Source organism: Rousettus aegyptiacus, unplaced genomic scaffold (genome assembly GCF_014176215.1).
Source record: "Rousettus aegyptiacus isolate mRouAeg1 unplaced genomic scaffold, mRouAeg1.p scaffold_m13_p_11, whole genome shotgun sequence".
Classification (NCBI taxonomy): Eukaryota; Metazoa; Chordata; class Mammalia; order Chiroptera; family Pteropodidae; genus Rousettus; species Rousettus aegyptiacus.
This window is the reverse complement of record NW_023416286.1, coordinates 4,668,509-4,690,116: the sequence shown is the minus strand read 5'-3', so window position 1 is coordinate 4,690,116 and position 21,608 is coordinate 4,668,509. Positions and strand designations below refer to the sequence as shown.

Here is a 21,608-nt window from a genome sequence, read left to right as displayed (position 1 = left end):
ATTTATCAAAACAGAAAAATCATAATGGAAAGTGCATACCGGCAATTGTTGATACTGAGTCCGTTTTGTTGCTGTTAACTGCACGTTAGCTCGTCCGGATTTATGTTTAGGTTTTGATGTTGCGAGATGATAGATTCTGTATCTCTGTCCCTCTGTCAGCAGGGAATATAAATCTGATGACGGACGCCAGATACTCAGTATAACTATTTGGATAAAGAGGAAAAAGACACAATGGAAGAAGAGACAAACATTAAAATTCTTGTTTAAAAATGGGCACTGCTAACAACTGAGATCTGAGGATGATTCCATCATTTTGTGGACGCTGGTAACCCATTTTCGCTCCTCTGATATACACTAACTTTACACTTTACTAGCATTTGAAGCCATTTTATGAATAATGCTTTAAATTAAAACTGATAAAAACAAAAAATTTCCATACTGACCTGAATCTTTTCCTTTTTTCTCATGGCTGATGACTCGCAGCTTCCACACAGGTGTCACATCCCTTGATGACACCTGGTCCCCTTGCTCAGCAGATCCCACAGCCTTCCTGAACTCCAGCTGGATCTGCGCTTGCTTCTTGTCATTCAACATCTGTCTGTGATTATTCAAGGCTCTCAACTGCTCTTCGCTAAAATAACTCTGTGATCATTTAATATATGAAAGCAGATAATGTTGGAATGAAAAGCAAACAAAGCAAACACAAAACACCATCTACTTGTAAGTGAATCTCTTTAAATGGGGATAAAATACAACAGAGTTGAGTTCCCTTTAAGGGTGTGACGATATAAAATTGAGATTAATGTACTCAGCTTATCACGTAACAAATACTTTCAAGTGCCTTCAACTGTTTACTAACCTTCGTGACAAACTTCCGTAGGGCCCAAACTGCCCCGTACGTACAGATGTTCTCTAGTAATCGCAGCCATCAACACCGATGACATAAACGGCTAACAGCAGAGTGGTCACTACATCTGAGAAATGGGTCTATGTGTGGTAAATGCATGGATTCATTTCATCTTTAAGTAACCCTCTGAGGAAGACATTGTTATTGTTTCCACGTTACAGATGAAGAAACTGAGGCACGTGTGGAGGGGCGAGCTCCAGAGCCCTCATTCTTAGCCCCTTGGTATAACTTCATTAACTCTCTGGAACAGTAGATACGGTTTAACACGGATATGTGCCTCCACGCTTCTCTCCCATCTTTCCCCACACTGCTGTCTTGGGGCTCTCAGCCCAGTGCAACAAAAATGAACAAATGAATGACTGGATGCGTGAATGAACAAAAACAAAATAGGATAAAGTTGAAGATGGAACCCGACACTGAGCACACTAACGAGTCCGCTACTGCCTCGCGAACCTTAATATCCCAACGTCCGCCATGAGGGAGACCCGGAGCTCTGTACTCTGAGGTCTCCTAAGTGTAGACAGAGTTTAAATATGAATCTAAGAAAACCATGTGACTTCCAAAGTCCCAAAACATTCCACGCTGTCACTCAAAACAAACCCTTTGATAGGGTATTTTAGAAACTGATGCTTACTTTTCCCTCCAAGAATCAGTGTTAACTTTATCCCAGTGAAATCTCACGGAGCCATGTAAAATCAGAACCTTAGCGATATGCCGCCCTCAGGCCGTCCCTTGACAGCAGGTGGACAGGAAGCCTAGGAGACAAGGCACCTGGCCAGCTCAGAGTGGCAAGGCCAGGTCTCGAACTCAGTCCTCTAGCTCTCTGCCTTACTGCCACCTCACTTGCTCCTTATTAGTCCATTCTGTAACAGGACTCCAGACTAACAGATATTCGGTTAAGTTTTGTGGATGGCGTTAAAACTATCTTCATGATGACGCATGGAAAGCGCGAGCCTCAGCGTTAAGCACTAACGGGAGTCAGAGGCGAACGGCTCCTCGGAGGCGGGCGGCGCCCCGGCTCTCAGCGCAGCGCAGTGCCTGTGGCCTCACGCCGGCTCGCGTGCCGCGGGGCGCACCCGGGCTGCGCCGCCGGGAGCCGGGGTTCCGCTCTGCGTACACTGCCCTCTCCCCGCTGCTCATCTTGTGGTCCCACCGTTTAAGAAGAGTAAGGCTATACAGGAGATTTATAGTCACCAGATGAGGTTAATCGATAAACAGCCATTTTCCTAACATTTCCCCTCTCTTCCCTATCTAGCAAACTAATCCTAGAATTTGCATTAATTAGATACCTGGGTGTCTAAAAATCTAGGAGTAGCTTACTGACTATATGAAATGATGTTCTAATAACAGTAACTGACATTTACATGGAATTTAATAATAGTACACTTTTACATACATTATCTAATTTGATACTAAAACGACTTTATTTTTTGACCATTTTACAGCTATTTTATGCCAAATTTGGCTAGTAAACGGCAGGACCATGATCCTAAAGCCTATGGCATTTCTAACACCGTTTAGTGCTTCTGGAATCTCCCCACCTAAGGGCCCATGAGATGGAGGATTATGAAACATAGGACCTAAAACACTGCTTTTATCTTAAGTAACCACGTTTTGGCTGCATTTTAAGCCACTTTTTACTGTATAAATTATTTAACCCTATCTTTTCTTTGGTACAGAATTGAAAATGCACCACTGTGGCCTGGCACGTCACTGAGGACCTCACAAACGCACACGCTCCCTGTGAGAAACACAGCATGTAGCACAGCGCTTCCTGTGATGCCAGAGAGGGACCACCACTCCCCCCGCGACGGACGCAGACCAAGGCTCGCTGCGCGCCCCCTCCGCCCCTCACCTCCAGGTAAGCGGGGTCTGGCGCGGCCCTCACTGCTTCATAGAGCTCGGCACCGTCCTGCAGGGCACGCACTTGCTGTCTGGTTAGGGCACGCGACGGAAGACACCGTCTGGTTATGCTTTCTAGGGAAAAAAGCATCACTCGGTAGCTAACCTGCAGAATTAACAACACTGCGAACTTGACAAATGAGCAAAAAACACCCAAAGAAGCAGGGTTAAAAAGTAAGAAATCATTTACCTGCTAAATAAAAGTTTTCTAGGAAAACGTGAAAGTCATGCTTTTAAGGTATACTCATGCTTTAAAAAACTGTCACACAGAGTTTACTTAATATGTAAACTAAGTAAATGATTTCATGATTCATTTAATAATTAACAGCATGGACTAGTGATAATGAAGTAAATCAAGTTTTGGGAGTCCAAATTTTCTGCACATTTATACAGAATGTGAAGTTAAATAATACAGAAAATCATAAAAATTGCAGGAGAATATAAAATTTTCAGCAATAAAAAAGGTAGATAAAAAAGTAAATTTTGTGTCATTTAAGCAAAAAAAAAAAAACCCACACTTATGATTTTTATCATTAAAATTGATGCCACAGGGAAAGCAGGTTCTAGCTCTAAGCATAACAACATAAAACCCAACAACTACATAAACAAAAAATGCAAAAATTATACAGTGTACATAAGGACACCGAAGAAAGAGAATGACAAATGGCTTAGGGGAAAATAATGTTTTGAGTGTTTTTTCTTTTTTTAATTGTCCCTATTTGACATGTGTCACTGTGTAGATTTAAGGTGTTCAGCATGTTCTGTCGATACATCTGTGTATTGTAACATGATTGCCGTTGATATTTACGTCATTGCATAAGCACAGTACAACACTGTTGTCTGGATTCACTATACTGCACATCAGGTCTCTATGGCTTATTCACTACCTTAAGTAGCATCGATCTCATCCTCCACCCCATGCCCTGATAACCACCCTTTTACTCTCTATTTTTTACAAGTGACATCATAACAGTATTTGTCTAGGGAAAAATAATTTGATGGTCCTTTCCCTCGCTACTAGAACCAAAAAAGGATGCTATAAATTGTTTAGTACTGAAGCTCACGAAGGAGTTTACTTAAGACTTCTGCAAAGTGCTGTGGGTATGTAGTGTTTTATTGCCTAAGATAATTAAAAGAATCTAAAAGCTCAGTGTGTTGAATAAAGATGTAATAATTTGGGGTCAGGTCAATGCTACCTATATATTTATGTCATAATATTTTTTTAAAAACAAAAAATTCAGATACAGAATTAGAAAAAAGAAATCTATTACTCAAAATATAATTCACCCAATGACAAAAGTTAAATAAGCCTTCAAAACTTCTAACTGAAAAACTTGTTTTCATATAAAAACGCTTATAATATGCAACTCATTTTACCTTCCTGCTCTTCAAATTCTGCCTGGATTTTAGTGAATAAAGCTTCCAGTTTCCTTTGTTGGGTCTCTGCATATTTTGCTGCTTCCTTTTCTTCTTCTCTTTCATTGCGAAATATGTATAGTCCAGACGAAGTCTTCTCCACCCACTGTCATCATGCGTCAAACAGAAAGACAGACAGACATGGGGGGGTCATCCCAATGAACTGTCTCAAGGGAACCACAGAGGGCGTTTCAGGACCATGTCATACCTGGACGGGGTATGCTCTCTGGATAACCACGTCGACACAGGCAGTGTTTCCTCCGTCACTGAAAAGTGACGACAAGGGGACAGGAAAAGGTCTGGGGTCCGCGCAGAACCCAAGCTTGGCATCCCAGCACGCGGGCCGTGTGCTGTTGGCAGAAATCTGGACAAACGAAGGGACACATCCGTTTACAAGTGAAGTCGACACGTTGATTTCACGAGAGTTTCATTCATTTAGGACCGCTTTAAAAATACTCACTTAAAAAAGTCTCATGAAGGTAAGAAAGTGCTTAAGTAGAAAACTGCACAAGAAAAATACTTTCAAAATGTCGTATCTCAAAAAACTGTTTACATTGCTATAAAGTCTAAACGTTACGTCAATGTTGCCACAGGCATACGGGTCTGCTGCACCACACAGTGTGCATTTACACACTGAAGGTTTGTGCAACCCTGCATCAAGCAAGTCTCCTGGTGCCGTTTTTCTAACAGCATTTGCTAGCTTCGTGTCTCAGTTACATTTTGAAAATTCTCGCAATATTTCAAACTTTTCCATTATTATTATATTTGTTATGGCGATCTGTGATCAGTGATCTTTGAGAAACCATTTGTGAAAGGAAGAGTTAATCTATGGGGCAAACCTCACTGATGTCTTATTTTAAGAAATTGGCACAGCCCCCCCAGCCACCAGCAGCCATCACCCTGCTCAGTGAGCAGCCGTCAGCGTTGAGGCACGACCCTCCACCAGCAGAGACTGGCTTGCTGGAGGCAGAGGTAGTGGTAAACACTTTTTAGAAACCGTGTTTTTTAATTAAGGTATGTACATTTTTTTAGACATAACGCCATCGCACATTTAACAGACCACAGGACAGTGGAAGACAACTTTATATGCACTGGGAAACTGAAAATTCGTGCAACTCCCTTTATTGCGCTCTTCCCCACTGAGGTGGGCTAGAGCCAAACCCGCAGTGTGTCTGCAGTGTGCCTGTGCTAGGAAATGAATACAAGAGACTTTGATTTAACCATGACGGGTTAAAATATACTTAGTTACATAGGCTCCCTCAAAACACAGGGACAAAGAGAACTGGAGAGGATAGCAGGTGAGATATTATCAAAATCTTGGAAGCTAAAAATCTGTTGGACAAGTGGTAGATAACAAAGCAGCTCAAGAATGACCACTGTCTATCAAAACAGCGAACAGTCACGGAGCGCTTGCGGTAGTGCCTGGCACAGTCAGTGCTGTAGAAATAGTCACATTAGGCTTCACGACAACCCTCAGGCTTCTCCCACTGTACAGGTGATGGAACTAAAGCACAAGGGAAATTCCACAACCTCCCCGAGGTCCCAAGCTAGCAAGCCTGTGCAGAGCCAGCAAGAAACAAAATCACCCAGGTAGCTCTGTAGGCAGGAGCAGGAGGTACGGCTGAAAACGGGGGGAAGAGCTGAGATTCTGAGGAGGATGACTAGGACCTCAGATCCCACGCAACCAGGCGACTGCCCTTCCCTAACACCAAAAGGAACCTGGGATGGCTTACTCTCTGGGGCGCTGAACCACCCAATCCTGGACTCTGGAACTCCAGCGGAGGCAGCTGGCTGGGGTGAGATGCTTTATGGGAACCCTCATGCTGAAAGGAGTCCCCTGCGAGTTTGCTTCCTCTGCTCAGCTCTCCGAGCAGTCACCAGTATGTGCAGAGTGCCTAAGAGAAAATCACTTTTGCCTTTTGCGGCTTAGCACCCTGCAAGGTGACATGCCCGCCTCACGCACAGCTAACAGTCACCAGCGGAATAAAGTCCCCAACCTGAGACACCCAAAGAAACAAAAAAGGAGCTTCTCATAGGAAAGAAAATGCTAGGAGCAGAAAACACTAAAATAAAATGAAATATTGATCGATAACTTCAGAAAAATGAGAAGATACTATACCCATGTCATAAAAATACCCCCCCAATTAGGAGCGATAAAGGTCTCCTGAAAACTGAAAATTATGCCAATAGGCATGAATTCACTGTAGGGATTAGAAGGTAAGATTAAGAACTCATAGGGGAAAAAGACAACAGAATACAGGAGAAAAAAACAAGCCCATCAGAGGACAATCTAAGAGGCCCAGTGCCCAAATATCAAGTTCAAAAAAAAAAAAAAAAAAAAAAAAAAAAGAGAGAGAGACCATGGAAGAGAAAAAATTATCAAAGAACAACTTCCAGAAAATTTCCAGGAACTCAACAAAGGACATGTTTATAGACTGATGTCTACGGTCATGCCACCCTGAACAAGCCCGATCCCGTCTGTAAGCTGATAAGGTCCTTGCAATCTGTGAGATCAACCAAGGGTTGCCTTGCCTAAAAAAAATAAATAAAAAATAAAAATATAAAAAGAAATACATATAGATTGAGTTCCACTGTGTCCCCAGGACAATGATTTTTCAAAAAGGCTGACTCCAAAGGACATTTTTATGAAATTTCAGAATATTGGAGACAACCACCTTAAAACCAGGTCTCGCAGCAAAGGGCTGGGAAGGGAACGGCACCAAACTCAGCAGGAGCCGCCCTAGAAGCAAGGACGACAGAGGAGACGTCCTCACAGTCCTGGAGGGCATCAGTCTCACACTCACACCTGGCCCACCTACAACAGGGTCACAGACGCTGCACGCTCCCCTTCTCAAGAAGCCTCTGCAGTGGTGTGTCCTTAAAACTCAGGAATAAATCTAGAATGACAAGATATCCAGAAAATAGGGCTTCTAACACAGAAAGTGTTGAAAATAATTTCCAGAATAACAGTGCAGCACATGTAGAAAAGAACCGCTCCGGAATGAAGCAGGGCAGGTCCAAGGGTGCTCCGAGGAAAAGAAATGGAACCGGGAAAGGTATTTCAGCAAAGTGAGACGAGTTCACACAGCTCCCGTGTGGGAATGAGTTGGTGGTAAACACACAATTAAGAAAAAACAAAAAAGCAAGACCGTTAATAACTCCAGGGAAAGCAGTAAGTTGTAGAGAAAGGAAATGTAATCACAGTCTATTAAAGGCTGAGCTGCGAAACGTTTTTCGTAGTCGTAACAACATGAACACTGAGCCCAGCTCGCTCGGCCCCGCAGCAGGGCGCGCGCAGTCACCGCCTGGACGGCAGGAGAAAAGGAGACGCAGCAGCGCAAGCGAAAGGAGCAGCCGCGGGCACCTGAAGTGGCTGCCTCTGGGGAGCACGACAAGGCAGGCAGCGACCGCCTTTCTGGCGGGACACAGCCTTACAGTCACGCGCCCCTTCACGAACGGACGCATTGAGAAATGCATCTGGAGACCCTGCCACTTAAGCTGCATTGTCAGCACATTCTCGAGAGATGGAGCCTCCGTGACAGGCCTCAGTGCACTTAGATGCCGAAGGTGAAACCTCCCGGGAACTTAGCTGAGTGGGCACTGGCGTCTTCCCCAGCGCGGGCAGTCAGGGACCTCACCTTCAACATGAGAGACTCGGAGGCTTCCAGAGGCGCGCAGGCCTCGGGAGGGCCCAGCAGTTCCGCGCCATGCGTGACGACCTTCTGGCCGACGCCCAGCCTGCCGGTCCGCAGGAGCGCCGACAGGGGCGGGTCGAGCTGGGCCCTGACGGCGTACCAGCCGTCCGTCAGTTCCACGATGGCCGCGCCGCTGGCTGCCGCGCTGCTGGCTGCCGCGCCGCTGGTTTTCTTGCCGTGAGCATCGGACAGATGCGCGCCCGACGGGATTACTTCCGAAACACAGAGCACGAGTGTTTTTGCAGCCGTGTCATCCCTTTCCAGTATCTTTTTTATAGCTGATCTTCTGCTTCCGTCAATTTCTATATCATATCTAAAAAGAACAAGAAAAATGTGAGTGTATAACTCAATAGTAAAAAAAGATGCTGAATAATTGAAAAAATAAAAATTTAATACCTTTACTGAAGAAATACTGAGACAGAAGAGAATTTAAAATTTGGTAGCTAGCAGTGCATTAAGTTTTATGCTACTGAAGTATGAACTGAATAGTAAAACCCCCGGAAAGTGGATCGACTCTGCAATTCCTATTCTTCTCATGTGGCAAGAGGTTAGACGGGGGTAAAGGGGGAAGCGCGAGGTGTGAGCGTGTGACCTCCACTAAGCGGGGCTGCGGGTGACAAGAGAACCACCGTGCACAGCTGCCCTGCATGGGGACGGCGCTGTCGCCGACGGCCGGCTCGTGCACCCCGGGGCACGGAAGCCACGGCTGCGCTGACGCCGGAACCGCACCGCAGGGACCGTCCCACATTGTTGCACGTTCGACCTGCCTGTGTTTCAGCTGAAGCAGCACGGTCTCGGGGTTTAGGCATCTGCTGGCGAATTCCTTGGGAAAGGCAAATTCCATGGCCGCCAGTTTCCATATGATCCATCTATAGTGATTGTGGACCCAGACTCTAGAGATGAGCTTGGGGTCCACGCCTGGGGTGTCGCACAGTGCCCTGAGCAGAGGAGGGTAGAAGGACATAATGGAAACCACAGAAGATCAGACTGAATTCAATAGCCATGACTACTCTTTACAAAAAACTACAATACAAGACCATTCAATACGTTTTAGAAATAATTTTGGAAAGTGATTTGACATGTATCAAAATATACTAATAAAAATTCACTTAGCGTATTAGTCAATACGATTACTTCAACTGGAACATGAAGCCTTTAATTTAAAAGTTATAGTTGAGATGGTTTTTCTTGTTAAACAGTTTGACTTTAGGAATCCCTCAGGACCCCCCTCTAGTCGCGGTGCTCCCCCTCTGCTCAAATCTCAGAGCCCTGCTCCTTCCCCACCGCTGCTCTCAGGCCCAAGGACAGAGCAGCAGGCAGAGGAGCCCCGGCCAGCGCGTCAGGAGTGCCGCCCCCGGCCCCCGCCCCGGCCTTCCCCTGCCACTGTACACGTGCCCCGCCCCTTCTCGGCTATTCAGGGACACAGACCTAGGCGACATCTCCCCTCCTGCACGGCCCACTTTATTCCATCAGCATAAAAAGTAGTTTTTCTACCTTAAAACAAACAAGCACAACGTAACTAGCGCCATCCTAGCCTACTGCCTTCTTCGCGCAGTGGCCTTTGCCTGCTCGCCTCTCTGCCTCTCTCCGGCAGGGCCCGAGTGACTGTGCTCTCTGGCGCCTCTTCTTCCCGGCCCTTGGACTGCATTCTCCTTGGCCTCTGGCCCCGCCAATCCTCTGAGTGGTTTTCACCGAGGTTAGTGACGCCTTCTGCGCGCTCAGCTCTCGGCCCTCGTCCTGTTCCTGCTCCTCGCCCTGGCAGCACCGGCACAGCCGCTCATTCTGCTCCTGCGGCTGCACCTTCACTGGACGTGGCCACGCCGCGCTCTGGGGCACTTGTAACTTTCTCCGTCTGTTTCATGGCCTTCGAAGTCAGGTTCACTTCTCTGGCGTATACTTTGCCCACGGACGCCAGACTTGCAAGTCCAGCTGCCAGCTCAGCACCTCCTCTTGGTGTCCGCTCATCTCCCGAACCTCTAACGTTCCAAACGCAACTCTCGAATCCCCTTCCGTCCTGGTCTCCTGAATTCTCAGTGCACGGACACCGCCGTCGAGCTGCTGACGCCAGTCTTCGGAGCCATCCTTACTCTCCTGTCCCCCACACGCCACACCCGCTCCTTGAGCACATGGTGCCACCTCCAGAGTACACCCTGAACCCAGGTGCTCTTCACCAACTCGATGGCACCTCCTCGGCCCAGCATCTTCACGGCACCTGGGTTCCTGTGAGCGTCCTCGGCGCTCTCGGCGCCCACCCCTGCCCGCCCCAGTCAGATCTCAACAAGCCACCAGGGTCACACTTACAAGTCAGTCAGACGGCATCACCCTCTGCTTTAGAGCCTAATGGTTCACTCTGAGGAAAACTGACCATGCAGAATAAAAGCAGAGTCCTCCGAGGGGCCCGTGAGGCCCCACCTCTGCCTCACCCAGCACTCCTGCTCCCCAGAGAGCCTGGCGTGCTGTCCCCGGACGGTCCTATGCTCTCGCTCCCTTGACCCCCTCCAGGTCACTGATCACATGTCACAGGCTCAGGGAAGCCTTGACTACTTACTCTATTGAAAAAAAACCACACTGCACCTCTCCCCGTCTGGCTGCTCCGCCCCCCTCCCAACTTTATCTTCATTTTTTGTCACCTTCTAATACTACTTATTTCTTCTTAAAATTTCCTTTCCCCTCTCCAGACCCCTCCACTAGAATGTATGACTTTTTAAGGTTGAGACTTTGTTTTGTTATCCTTAGTACCCAGAAGAATACTGGCACATAGTAGGTGCTCAATACATATTCGCTGACTGATCCAAAAACAACTTGAGTGTCCACAGTCAAATGCTGTGAACCCCGCTCTTAACCTTCACAGGATGCAGTTCAGTGCACACAAGAAAACACTACGGAGGTTCACCAGACTCTGCCAACTAGACTGATAGCAGAGATGTGCGACTTGAGACAAGTACAAGATGAAATGACACTCCTGTTTCAAAATATTCCAAAAACATAACAAAATACATAACGAAAATTAAAAATGTCTTGCCAATTCCCCAAAACTATGTATTTTGGAAAGATGTGCAGAGGTATTAAAACATATGAATGTGACAGACAGGTTTCCCATCTCGTGTCCCTGGCATGGGATAATGTCGGCAAGACTCTTCAATTACGTTTACGTGAAACGTCAGATCTTAAGCAGTAACGGGTTTTAAACTGCTGATGTTTCAGGGCACTGGAGTTGACTAGTTATTCAATATGCTGATATTTAAGTATTTACATTTAACTTTTAGTATCTATGTTTGGTATTTACTGAAATACACAATGGAAGAGACTATGACGTAAGTGTGTATGCGGGCCTATAATCAGGCTGACACAAATTTAACTGTTTTTGTCAGTCTTTCTTTTATAAATGCATAAGAAACACATCCCAATTTAAGAAAAAACAATTCATTAAATCCTAAATGAGACATAACTCACTATTTAAAAAATTTCAACAGAATGTCAATTGAACCATAGTGGACTTCGAATAATTTAACGCATAAAAATTTGATCGCCAGCCAACTTTTTAAGTTCAAGAGTGATAAGGAAAGAGAAAAAAGAAGGACTTTTGAGGAAGAGAGGGATGATGGAATACATGAAAACACAAACTCTTTTTGCATAGAGTACCTATAAAATTCTTCCTTTCCAGCCTTTCCATCGTCGGAGGGTACAAGCCAGCCGCCGTCAGCCAACTGGATTCCCTTTCCAGCCCGTAAACTTTCCTTACCAAAATAATCTTGAACGTGAAACTGAAAAGACTCAGCGTTTTTGCTGTTAATTTTCACGCAGTGTTTAGAGACGCCATACATATACAGCTGCACAAAATAAACAGAAAAATCTGGTAATGAAGGAAAAACAAAAAGAACATGCTTCATAGAAAAACAATTATGATAAACCAAAACTGACTTTATCCCAAATTTCTCATCTAAATACTGAAATTTCCGCTATGAAAATGTTTAGCTTATCTCCCAGAAGCTCAGCATCTTAAGGGAAGCCGAAGGCCCCCCGTGCCCTTCCCCGTCCTCGTACATGCCTCCCGTGGTCCTGACACACGGGGATGCGAGGTGGTGTCCCGTTTCACGACCTCGCCAGCTTGGAAACTTACAGGGGAAAGAACAGAGGGAAGGGAGTGTGTTCCGGAGTCTGGTCTCCAGGGGCCACACTTCCACACAGGCCTGGCCTACTTTCGAGGTGCTCACTGCACCCCAGCGCGCCTGACCCCGAAGTCCTTTCCTTCCTTCAGACCCGAGTCAAGTCAGACTCCTTGCTCTGGATTGCTCTTCTCCTGCGAGTGAGTGACCTCGGGCAGGACGTCACCTCTGTGCTTCAGCCCCTCCTCTGTTCAACAAATGCCCCCTTCTCCTGGGGTGCTGGGGAGACTGCACGGGTAACCCGCAGCTGCAGAGCCGGAACAGTGCCTGGCACGCAGGGAACTCTCAGAAAAGGTCATCCGTTAACACTACCAACGCCATGCTCACCTCCCCACGGCCTAAGATACCAGCTGGACAGTACTGGCTTAATCAGAATCCTCTTTGAAAAGCACAAATGGCTCTCATGGGTGCAGGGCCACGATGTGGTCGCTCTGACTCTCCTGTACCAGCCGTGGGAGTGCTCGCAGCAAAAGCATGAGCGTGTCTTGCGGGGGACGAGAAGGTGACTCTGAGGCACAGGCTGCGGGCAGGGCCCTCGGCGGAGGCACTGCCACCCTGGGGCAACTGGGACACGATTCCCTTCACCGTCCCTCCTGCTTAAATTTATCTCTTTAATCAGAACCGTTTGGAGATATAGTTAATAAGCAAAATCGCACTCTGCGATGGAAGCTACCAGCACCACAGACAAAGCTACCTGCTCAGGAGGACATGCCGAGGGCGGGCGGCCTCCCACCGCTGCCCGCATGGGGATTCGGGGCGCGCCGGACGCCCTGGCGAGGGACAGACTGCCTGGCTGGGGACAGACGCGCTGCCTGTGCTTCTGTTTAATCCGCATATCCTGCATGTCTCTGGCATTCTGAAGATTGGGAATTAAACCTATTAAGGAATAAACGATTAGTGAAAAATAACATTGAATATAAAAATTTAAAAAGCACAACCCTCATTTTATAAAATCATATATATCATTTAATTTTAAATCTTCAAGGATGAAAAAAAGTTCAATTTGTAAAGAACAGAAATAGATCTGTTATGTTTATTTCAAATTTAAAAGAAAATTAGTAGCCTGATTAAAGAAATATATATATGAGCAGTCCTAGCTTTTTTTAAGCCAGAGTCTACAAATAGTTACTTTTTGAAAGAAAACATCAGAATAATTCAAACCTAATCTTTGAACTTAGAAAAATCTAAAGCATTAAAGGTTTTAAAATTATTAATCACAAGAGGGTAAAATCCTCAAGGCGTTATTTAATATGCAAAATATCTGACAGGCAAAAATATTTCAACCCAAATTTTCACACAATACCTAAAGGTGGTTCTTCACACTTTGTGGAGATTACGGCTGCCACTTGACTGGCGTTATCTTTGGGAGGCTGACAGATTTCACTGTTATCAGTATTATTTTCACTAACACCAGAGTCGTGTTTGCCTGTGTGTTTTTGTGTGCATTCCTCCAAATTAGTACAGCTGCTAACACAAGGTTCGTCTCTGTGAAAATGTGATTTCGTCTTAAAAGGCGGGACAAAGACTTTCATCTGTTTGTCTGTAGTCATCGAGTGTCTCCTTTTCTCATTTCTTGTGGCAGGGACCTTACAAAATGGCTGCCTTGAAACTGATAAATTGCTTGACGATGTCTCCAGGTGTTCATAAAAATGAGATTTTGACAGAAATTCTTGACCAGGAGCTGTAAAGCGTGGAGTGTGAGTCTCCTGCCGTGCCTTAGTTGTGCTGTAATGAGGAGAAAACATTTGATTATTTACCAGTGAATGTACACTCACAGAGGTGATATGGACGCTCTCTGTCTTGGGGAGACCCTCGATCGCTACACGGGGATGCTGCTCAGGTGACTGTTCTGCATTCTGTCGTGGCTGCCTTTCTAAACAATGACACACGTTTCAAGTCTATCGGGACTGCTGCCGCACCAGTCCCCAGCTCCGACGTCGCCTACGCCCCCAACAGAAGAGGCTGTGACAGCCACACCCTCGTCTGTCTCCTCCCCTACAGCTTCCCCCAGAGACAGTCGTCTAACAGCTTTGCCTGCACCCCGACCCCCGCTAACAGCTCAGTCCTCCGGGGAGCCCCATTCTGTCATACTCCACCTCCTTCCTTTCCTATCACCTTCTAAACCATTATTATTTTTTTTTTAGCACTCTTTTACGTGACCCAGAAAGCCTTGCCCACCCTTGAAACCCTGCCCTCTGCCTTATCTCGCCCTCAAGCTGATACTACTTCCTGTTCCCTACCCTGCAGGGCCCCCCCTGAATGGCTCATCAGAGGGAGCCATTTTCACTCCCCCACATCCATTCACTGAACTCTCTTCTCCCAATTACTACAGAAACTGTTATCCATAAAGTTGCTAATTAACCCTCAGATACCTGCCTGCCCCTCTCCCTCTATATATATCTATATGTCTATATCTATATGTAGATATAAATATATAGATATGTTGCTTCATGTGTATGGCTGACTTTTCCCTTCTTAAATTCTCATCACTAACATTGACACCATGAATAATATCCCACTATTCCCTTCCCTCCTGCCTTTTTTTGGCTGGGTTTTCTTTCTTCTGACTCTTAAAAATATTCCTGTCTCCAAAGTTAGATTTCTTTCCTAGACACTTTCCTGGGTCAGGTGAGTCATGTCCACAGCTTGAATCATCAGCATTCAACAGTAAAAATATTCACCTGTGTCTTCATGCCCGACTTTCCCCAGGCACTGTTCCCACACTTGGAACTGCACAGAACACCTGATATCCAATCCCCCACCCATCCAAACTCAGCACATTCAAAACAAAATTTATCACCTTCCCTAACATATATGTTCTTCCTAATATTTGATGCCTTGTTGAAAACCCCGTACTTTTTATCCAGCTCTGAACCCCTGGAACTTAGTTTAGCTACCCATTCAAATACGCAATGAGTTCCTGCCATGTGCCAGGCGACGCTTTGGCTGGGGGACACAGCGATGCACAAAATGAAATCGTAGAGTTTACTTCTCATAGAGGCACACAAATAAATTCGTGACATGGGAGTAAGTGCTACAGAGACGAACCTTTTGGTAACTGGCATCTGAAAAATGTCTACCCTCACACTTACGTGGTATTTCGGTCAAGGACAGGATTCTGGGTTGGAAACCACTTCCCTAGGAATGCCAAGGCATGGCTCTGCGAGACTCATCACAGAACCTGCAACCTCGGGCTCCCACTGTTCATCACGAGACGGTTTATACCATGAGGACTCTTGAAACTTTGCTTAAAACCTGATTTTCTTTGCCCTCTGGAAAATTTAAGGTTCCTCTTTGCTCCCAGTGTAAAATTTCACAAGACTGCTCCTTACGGGGAGGGTCATTTCTATTCACTCACTAAGGGCCTTTTAATCGAGAAAATTCGTCCTTCAGCACTGATTAAAGACCTAATATTCTTTCTTTGAAAATTTCTCATTTCTCCTGTTCCTTCTTTCTCAAACTCCAGATTTTCAGACGTCAGACCCACCGGACTTTTCTGGTTCTCTCTTCAGTCCCTTTGCATCTTTTTCCTTCTGTTCCATCGTCGAGGAGCGTTCACATCTTTGACCTTCTATTACCTGTGCTGCGTCATTTGCGCCATCGTAGCTCTAATTTCTAAGAGCTCTTTTTTATAGCAACTTGTTCTCAAGGATGCAGTATGTTCTCTTTCCTGAGACTATTTAAGGTACTTTTGAAATTTTCTTCTCCTTGCATGGTCTATTCCCTTTAAGTTTCTTTCTCTCCTTTTCGCTTTGGTTTTTGTATTCCCGACACTGTCTTTCACAGAGGCGTCCTTCCAATGGCGAGTGACCCTTGACTGTCTCTCCTTAGTTAAGGGTGAGCACTGGACAGCTGGCTGGGAGCTGGTGGGCTGGTCAGTTGTTGGCCTTGTTGTCCGGTCGTGCTATTGGATTTGGGGATCCCTAACTGTTAAGTATTTTTAGTTTTTTCTACAGAGATGGTTATATTCCTCAGAAAAAAATCTTCCAGTCTTCTGCCTAGAGGCCTGGCCGCCAGTGTTTGAAAGCCAGCGGTGGAAAGGAGGCTAAGGGGTCTCACTGCTCAACAGTAACCCTGTTTTCAGTCCCCTCCCCTGGTCCCACTCCCAATTCAGAATCCCTCCAATTCACCTTCTGAGAATAACCTTCTGTGAGAGAGAGCTGCCAGTCTGCAGTGGCGGAGGGGATGTGGATGTTTCTTACACAGATTTCAGCTAATCTTCCTGTTTTCCACCTCGAGGCCAGAGGCACCAGCTGCCAGCCAGCGTCTTGCAGGCTCAACCTGGAAGCGGAAACAGAGCCGCGTCTCTGCTCTCACATCAGGTCTCAGCTCTTTACGTCTTTCACTCTTTTTGGCTTCCAAAGTTTTGTTGTTTTTTCTGACCTTTGTCCTTGTGGATTTATATATTAAAAAATTCTCTTAGTAATTTTAGTAGAGCTTTGAGAGGGAGGAAGGATAAAACCATCTTTTCCATATACGCCATCTTTTTCTTAATTGTTTTTGAGTAATTTCTTAATGCCCCTCAACCTCAGTACCTCATCCAAAAATTGGAATAAAACTGGATGTCCACTTGACAGAGTTATTAGTTATGACTCTAAAAAGTGAGATAATAATATCAGCAGCACAATGAAGTACTACCAAAGTATAGAATTATTTAATCCTGATGCAGGCTTTCAAAAAAGGGATGCGTTAAGTCCTTTACTGCATATTAATGCCATTCTGTTTAGAAATATTTATTTTAAAAAACCCATACTTGTCCTAACTATATTAGAATTTAAAAAATTTAAACATGTCTTACCAAAAGGGTGCACAGGTAACTGGCTCTAAAGAAACGTGATGCATAAACAATCTTCTATCATTTACTGTGCCTAGAAAAATATTTTACATTATGTATTAATGAAAGTCTAATGGGAGATTTTATTTCTTATGTCTGCTTATCCTACATTACTGTAAAACTTTACACAAAAAATTAAGACAGTTACAGACCTTAAAATTTTCAATGCATGCAATGAATGCTCAGTAGGTAACTATCATAAGAAATATTTAATTCACAAATTGATAGACTATATACCAAATAACTCACAGGGCAAACATATAAATCAGTATAAATTTCGTCAGCTGATGTTAATAACTCAAAGGTGTTAGCTCATTGCTAATACACATATCAAATTTAAGATTTATTCTTATAAAGGTTTACAAGCTAAATTTTTGATATTTATTCTCAGTATGTAACTTAAACCTCAACTAGTCTGTTAACAGGGGATTGGTTGAAAAAAAGAGAATGCAGTGATAGAGCCACATGATCGAGTCCTATGCAACCATAAAATGGGGCGATCTTTGCATGCTCAGTAGGAGTGATGTCTGGATATATTTTAAAGTAAACAACAACGAAGAAGGTGCAATACGGTGTACGTACGGACAGCGTTTGAGTAAGAAAGGGTAGTGAAAACATACATAGCAAATTTGAATCTATTATGTATATACTGTAAGACAGTAATTCTCAAAGGGAGACCCATGAAACTCTGAGGGCAGAGTACCCCTGACCTACTAGGGGATCCAAGCCGTCAGAACTAATCTGTTATGTGTGTCTTTTTCACTGTGTTGGGTTTGCACTACTGGTGTGTCCTGCTGCCTAGTTCAATGTGATACTCTAAGAAATGTGATGCATGAAGGATCTGAAAGCATCTTGGGAGAAACAGTGATTCTGGGAATGGGGCAGGAATTACAGGGACAGTCGGGAAATCTTTTCATGACAATAAAGAGCATGAAATTGCTCAAAGGCATGCTAAAAAACAAAAGCAAACAAACCCCTGGAAAAGACTTTAAAGAGGTTTCCACTTTCAAACTTGGGAAAATTTAAAATTAAAAAAAAAAGTTTTCTTTTTGTAAAAAATACATTATTTATAATGTATTTTACTTTTAAACTTTATAGACTCATTATAAATAAAAATCTAAGAAATCAATTTTACTAGAGAGAAAAAAATTCATTTGCTACCAATAGCAGTGATTATTATAACTACTCCTTACTCTGAAAAACTGGTGATTAAACAAAACAATTTAAGCCTTTTTAGGAAGAACTATATATATAGCTCATTCCCATCCTTAAAGGTGAACTCTTCCTTGTTGAGAAATCCTAGCGAATAAAGGTATAAGAACTAACAGAATTTGAACATCACTACTTTTCCATCTCTAATTAAATAATTGACTCAGGTAATATCATCAGTGGACACTGAGGTTGTGATTTAAAGGTTGTCTCGTAAACTGGCCCTCCCCGCAGTACCCAAAGATCATCCCGTAAGGTACGTGCTTATTGCAAAAGGGAAAATGAGCTTTCCTGAAGAAGTGACCGAAGTGTGTCTGACATAATGAGCCCCCAAAATGATGCAACACAGTGCTTCTGTGAGGTGTTCTTGCCGAAACGCATAATCTGATCCTAATTAGGTTTTTAATCCAAATAGCAAATAGAACTAAAAGTTACATGACACCACAAGGAAACAAACAAATCCAGGACAGTCTCAAAAGAGGGACAGGCTATGTCAGATACGGCAGAAGGACGGGGCCACAAGTGAGGACAAGGGACGGCCTGCGCAGAGACCGCGTGTGACTCGGCAAAGCGTGACATGGTGACCGGTGAGGGCCAAAGGCTTGACTCGATTATTATACTACATTCTTACTAAATTCTTAGAAAGTGTTAGTGTAAAAAGCCATTATTTTATAAGCATTTCATGTGTCCTCTGCACGATACTAGGTGTTATTAAGGAAAAGGTCACATAACAAGGCGAGATGTACTAAGTTTAACAAACCACACCACAAAGTCTTGTCCGATTATCTACATACCCAAAAGAGCTGAGAAAAATAACTGTAAGAATGTTATGGGAAGTACCGATAGAGGATAGAGGAGGAAAATATGAATAAAAAGCAAATTTTACCATCGGGAGTGCTTTTTGAAGCCTTTAAGGATTTTTCTTGATTTTCTATTGTCCTGTCAAATTCATGTAACAAGTTTCTTTTCATTGGGGGTTCTCCTAAAAAAGAATTTTCCATGTTTTTTTAAAGCAAATAATATCAATTTTATTTTTCAAAAGCCTAGAGTCCATTTTTGAAAACTAAAGTACTGACTCATAATATGTTAAGTAAAAAATACATTATAATAATAATTATAATTTTAATAGTGACCATTCTATTTGGGAGAAATTCGTTTTTCAATATGACTTTAATTTCTATTATTTTTGACCATTTAAAATACCACTACTTAATTGGATCTAGAGATAAACATATGTTACCAGATGTCAAAGATAAACCAGTTCTAACTATAACTCTAGATTTACTGGCAGTAAAGACAAATGAAATTTCTTCAAATAAACTTTTTTTTTCCTATTAAACTCAAGAAGTTTATCAAATAGACCCTTGAATTAGTGAGATTGTTTAAATTACCCAAATTACATTAAAATGTTAGTAAAACTTTTTATTCAAAAATTCTACAAATATTGACAGTAATTTTAAACCATAATTCTAGTTATCCATTTCTATATTATACTGATAATATGTAATAACAGGCACTTTGCTTTTTGATGCTCTATTAAAGGGAATGAATATGCCGGCTTTTGTTAGGTCGACGGGGGAAGGGCCAGCCGGATGCCTACCTGGAGGCTTCCTACCTTGATATCAGAATCCGGATCTCCCAGCTTGACATTGGAATCTGGACAAGGGCCCACCCTAAAGCCCTGGTGCCACTGCCCTAATCCGGATGCTCAACTGACATTCCCCATTCTATACCCTACCCCCACATAACCCTATAAAAACTACGCTCTCCCATCCCAGGGCGCAACTTCCCTAGCCCCTCTCCTTTCGAGACCAGTGAACCTCGCCCATGAGCACTCTCCCAATAAGAGCTTGCTTTTAAAACTTCTCTCGGTGTGTCACGTGTTTACCTTACAGATTTAATAAGTAAAAACGTTCATGCAAGGCTTGTATCAACTGTTAGATTACAATGTGATCTAATTGTTTAACAAGGACCTGTACTAGCCATGCAATCAGAAATGGATGAAGCTATTATATATATATTCTGTATTATATATCATGGAAGTAAGGGAAATGTTAACAGTGACACTGTTGAGAACACTTTATTAAAAGTTATTTTTTTCCTAAACAGGCCAACCCACTTCCGTATACGCATGAACAGAATGGATTCCTACAAAGAAAGCCATTATTTTCCATAAAGAGAATATATCTTTAAGCATCTGCCCTTCAGAATCCTGCACTAGAGGCCAGCCATAGTTTAAGATGAGTACTATGAACTCATCACTTTGCTCGTAATGTAAACTTGGTACAGTGTGACCTGGATAACACTCGACTACGCAAATCTGTATCCACCAGGTTAACTCAGGGCCAAAGGCACCACGTGGAAGAGTGCCCAGACTGGCCTCAGTGTCCTTCTCTGCGTTATGAAGGGACTGGACAACTTTTGATAACTCAATTATTACAAGAGTCTATAGTTTTTAAAAGGAGCTAGTTATTTAAGACCATCCACTTAAAAGCTGGAGTGTTAGTTCTGATATTCATTTTTTAAAAAATTTTATACTAGTTTTAGGTGTACAGCACAATTGGTAGACATTTTTATAATTTACAAAGTGATGCCCCCATTAGTCTAGTACCCACCTGGCACTGTAGGAATATTGACCCTACTCCTTCGGCTGTACGCCACATCCCTGTGCCTATTTTCTAACTACCAAGTTGTACTTCTTAATACCTTCAATTTTTCACCTTGTCTCCCAACTCCCATCCCATCTGGTACTCATCAGTTTGTTCTCTGTATCTACGAGTATGTTTTTGTTTTGTTTGTGCACTTACTTTGTTCCTTAGCTTCCATATTTTGGCATTTACTTTGTTACTGATCAACAGATTCAATTATTTAATATTATTCCTACTCAGAGGTACTAACTGAAAGAAATCACATATCCAGCTAAACTAGTAATTGAACTGAGTTGTTAGATTTACATTTAAAAGAGAAGTCAGACTAGAGTCCAAAAGATATTGAGGCGACAGTACCGTTTGCTGAGGAGAGCTGATTGAGAACATTTCCTAGTGAAAAAGAGGCGAGCCGAAGCCGACAACCAGAAACCAACTTTTTAAGTTAATAAGAGCCATAGTCTGAACCTCTATCATCCATCCGTCCATCCAACCATCCACCCATCCATCCACCTACCTACCACCCTATCATCTATCTATATCTATTTATCTACCTATCATCTATCTATACTTTATCATCTATTTTATCTATCATCTGTCAAGTCCATCTAATCTATCTATATGAAAGGTAAGTTGTATTAAGCAGGCTGTTATAATATGAAGACAAAGTTTCTACTTTTCTAGAGAAATCCAAACTTTTGACAGTAATTTCTCAATTATAACTACATCTCTAAAACTACATCAAGAACCTCAAAACAAGACTTCTTGGGACACAGACTCAGATATCTCAAGAATAAAGCCACATTCCCCCAAACTATACATAAAGTCTGGAAA

The 21,608-nt window shown here is 43.5% G+C and overlaps 1 protein-coding gene and 1 long non-coding RNA gene across 7 annotated transcripts in view; one reads left to right on the top strand and one right to left on the bottom strand.

Moving 5' to 3' along the window:
• Nucleotides 1-21,608, bottom strand: part of BRCA2 (BRCA2 DNA repair associated) — a 49,841-nt gene that overhangs the window by 10,769 nt on the left and 17,464 nt on the right. For 4 of the 6 annotated variants that reach the window (XM_036228431.1, XM_036228432.1, XM_036228430.1 and 1 more), the window contains exons 12-23: nt 19,016-19,111; nt 16,885-16,954; nt 13,390-13,811; nt 12,781-12,962; nt 11,563-11,750; nt 8,688-8,858; nt 7,864-8,233; nt 4,434-4,589; nt 4,187-4,331; nt 2,763-2,884; nt 444-642; nt 40-203 (exon numbers count right to left, since the gene is read on the bottom strand). In XM_036228431.1, the coding sequence (XP_036084324.1) occupies nt 40-203; nt 444-642; nt 2,763-2,884; nt 4,187-4,331; nt 4,434-4,589; nt 7,864-8,233; nt 8,688-8,858; nt 11,563-11,750; nt 12,781-12,962; nt 13,390-13,811; nt 16,885-16,954; nt 19,016-19,111 (2,285 nt within the window). Of the gene's footprint in view, nt 1-39; nt 204-443; nt 643-2,762; nt 2,916-4,186; nt 4,332-4,433; nt 4,590-7,863; nt 8,234-8,687; nt 9,664-11,562; nt 11,751-12,780; nt 12,963-13,389; nt 13,812-16,884; nt 16,955-19,015; nt 19,112-21,608 lie in introns of those variants that run through there. The other 2 variants (XM_036228434.1, XM_036228435.1) reach the window with 2 other exon arrangements.
• LOC107504801 lies at nt 199-20,710 on the top strand. The gene is made up of 4 exons (XR_001595538.2): nt 199-325; nt 484-720; nt 2,587-2,768; nt 20,239-20,710. It is a non-coding gene; the product is annotated as an uncharacterized LOC107504801 (long non-coding RNA).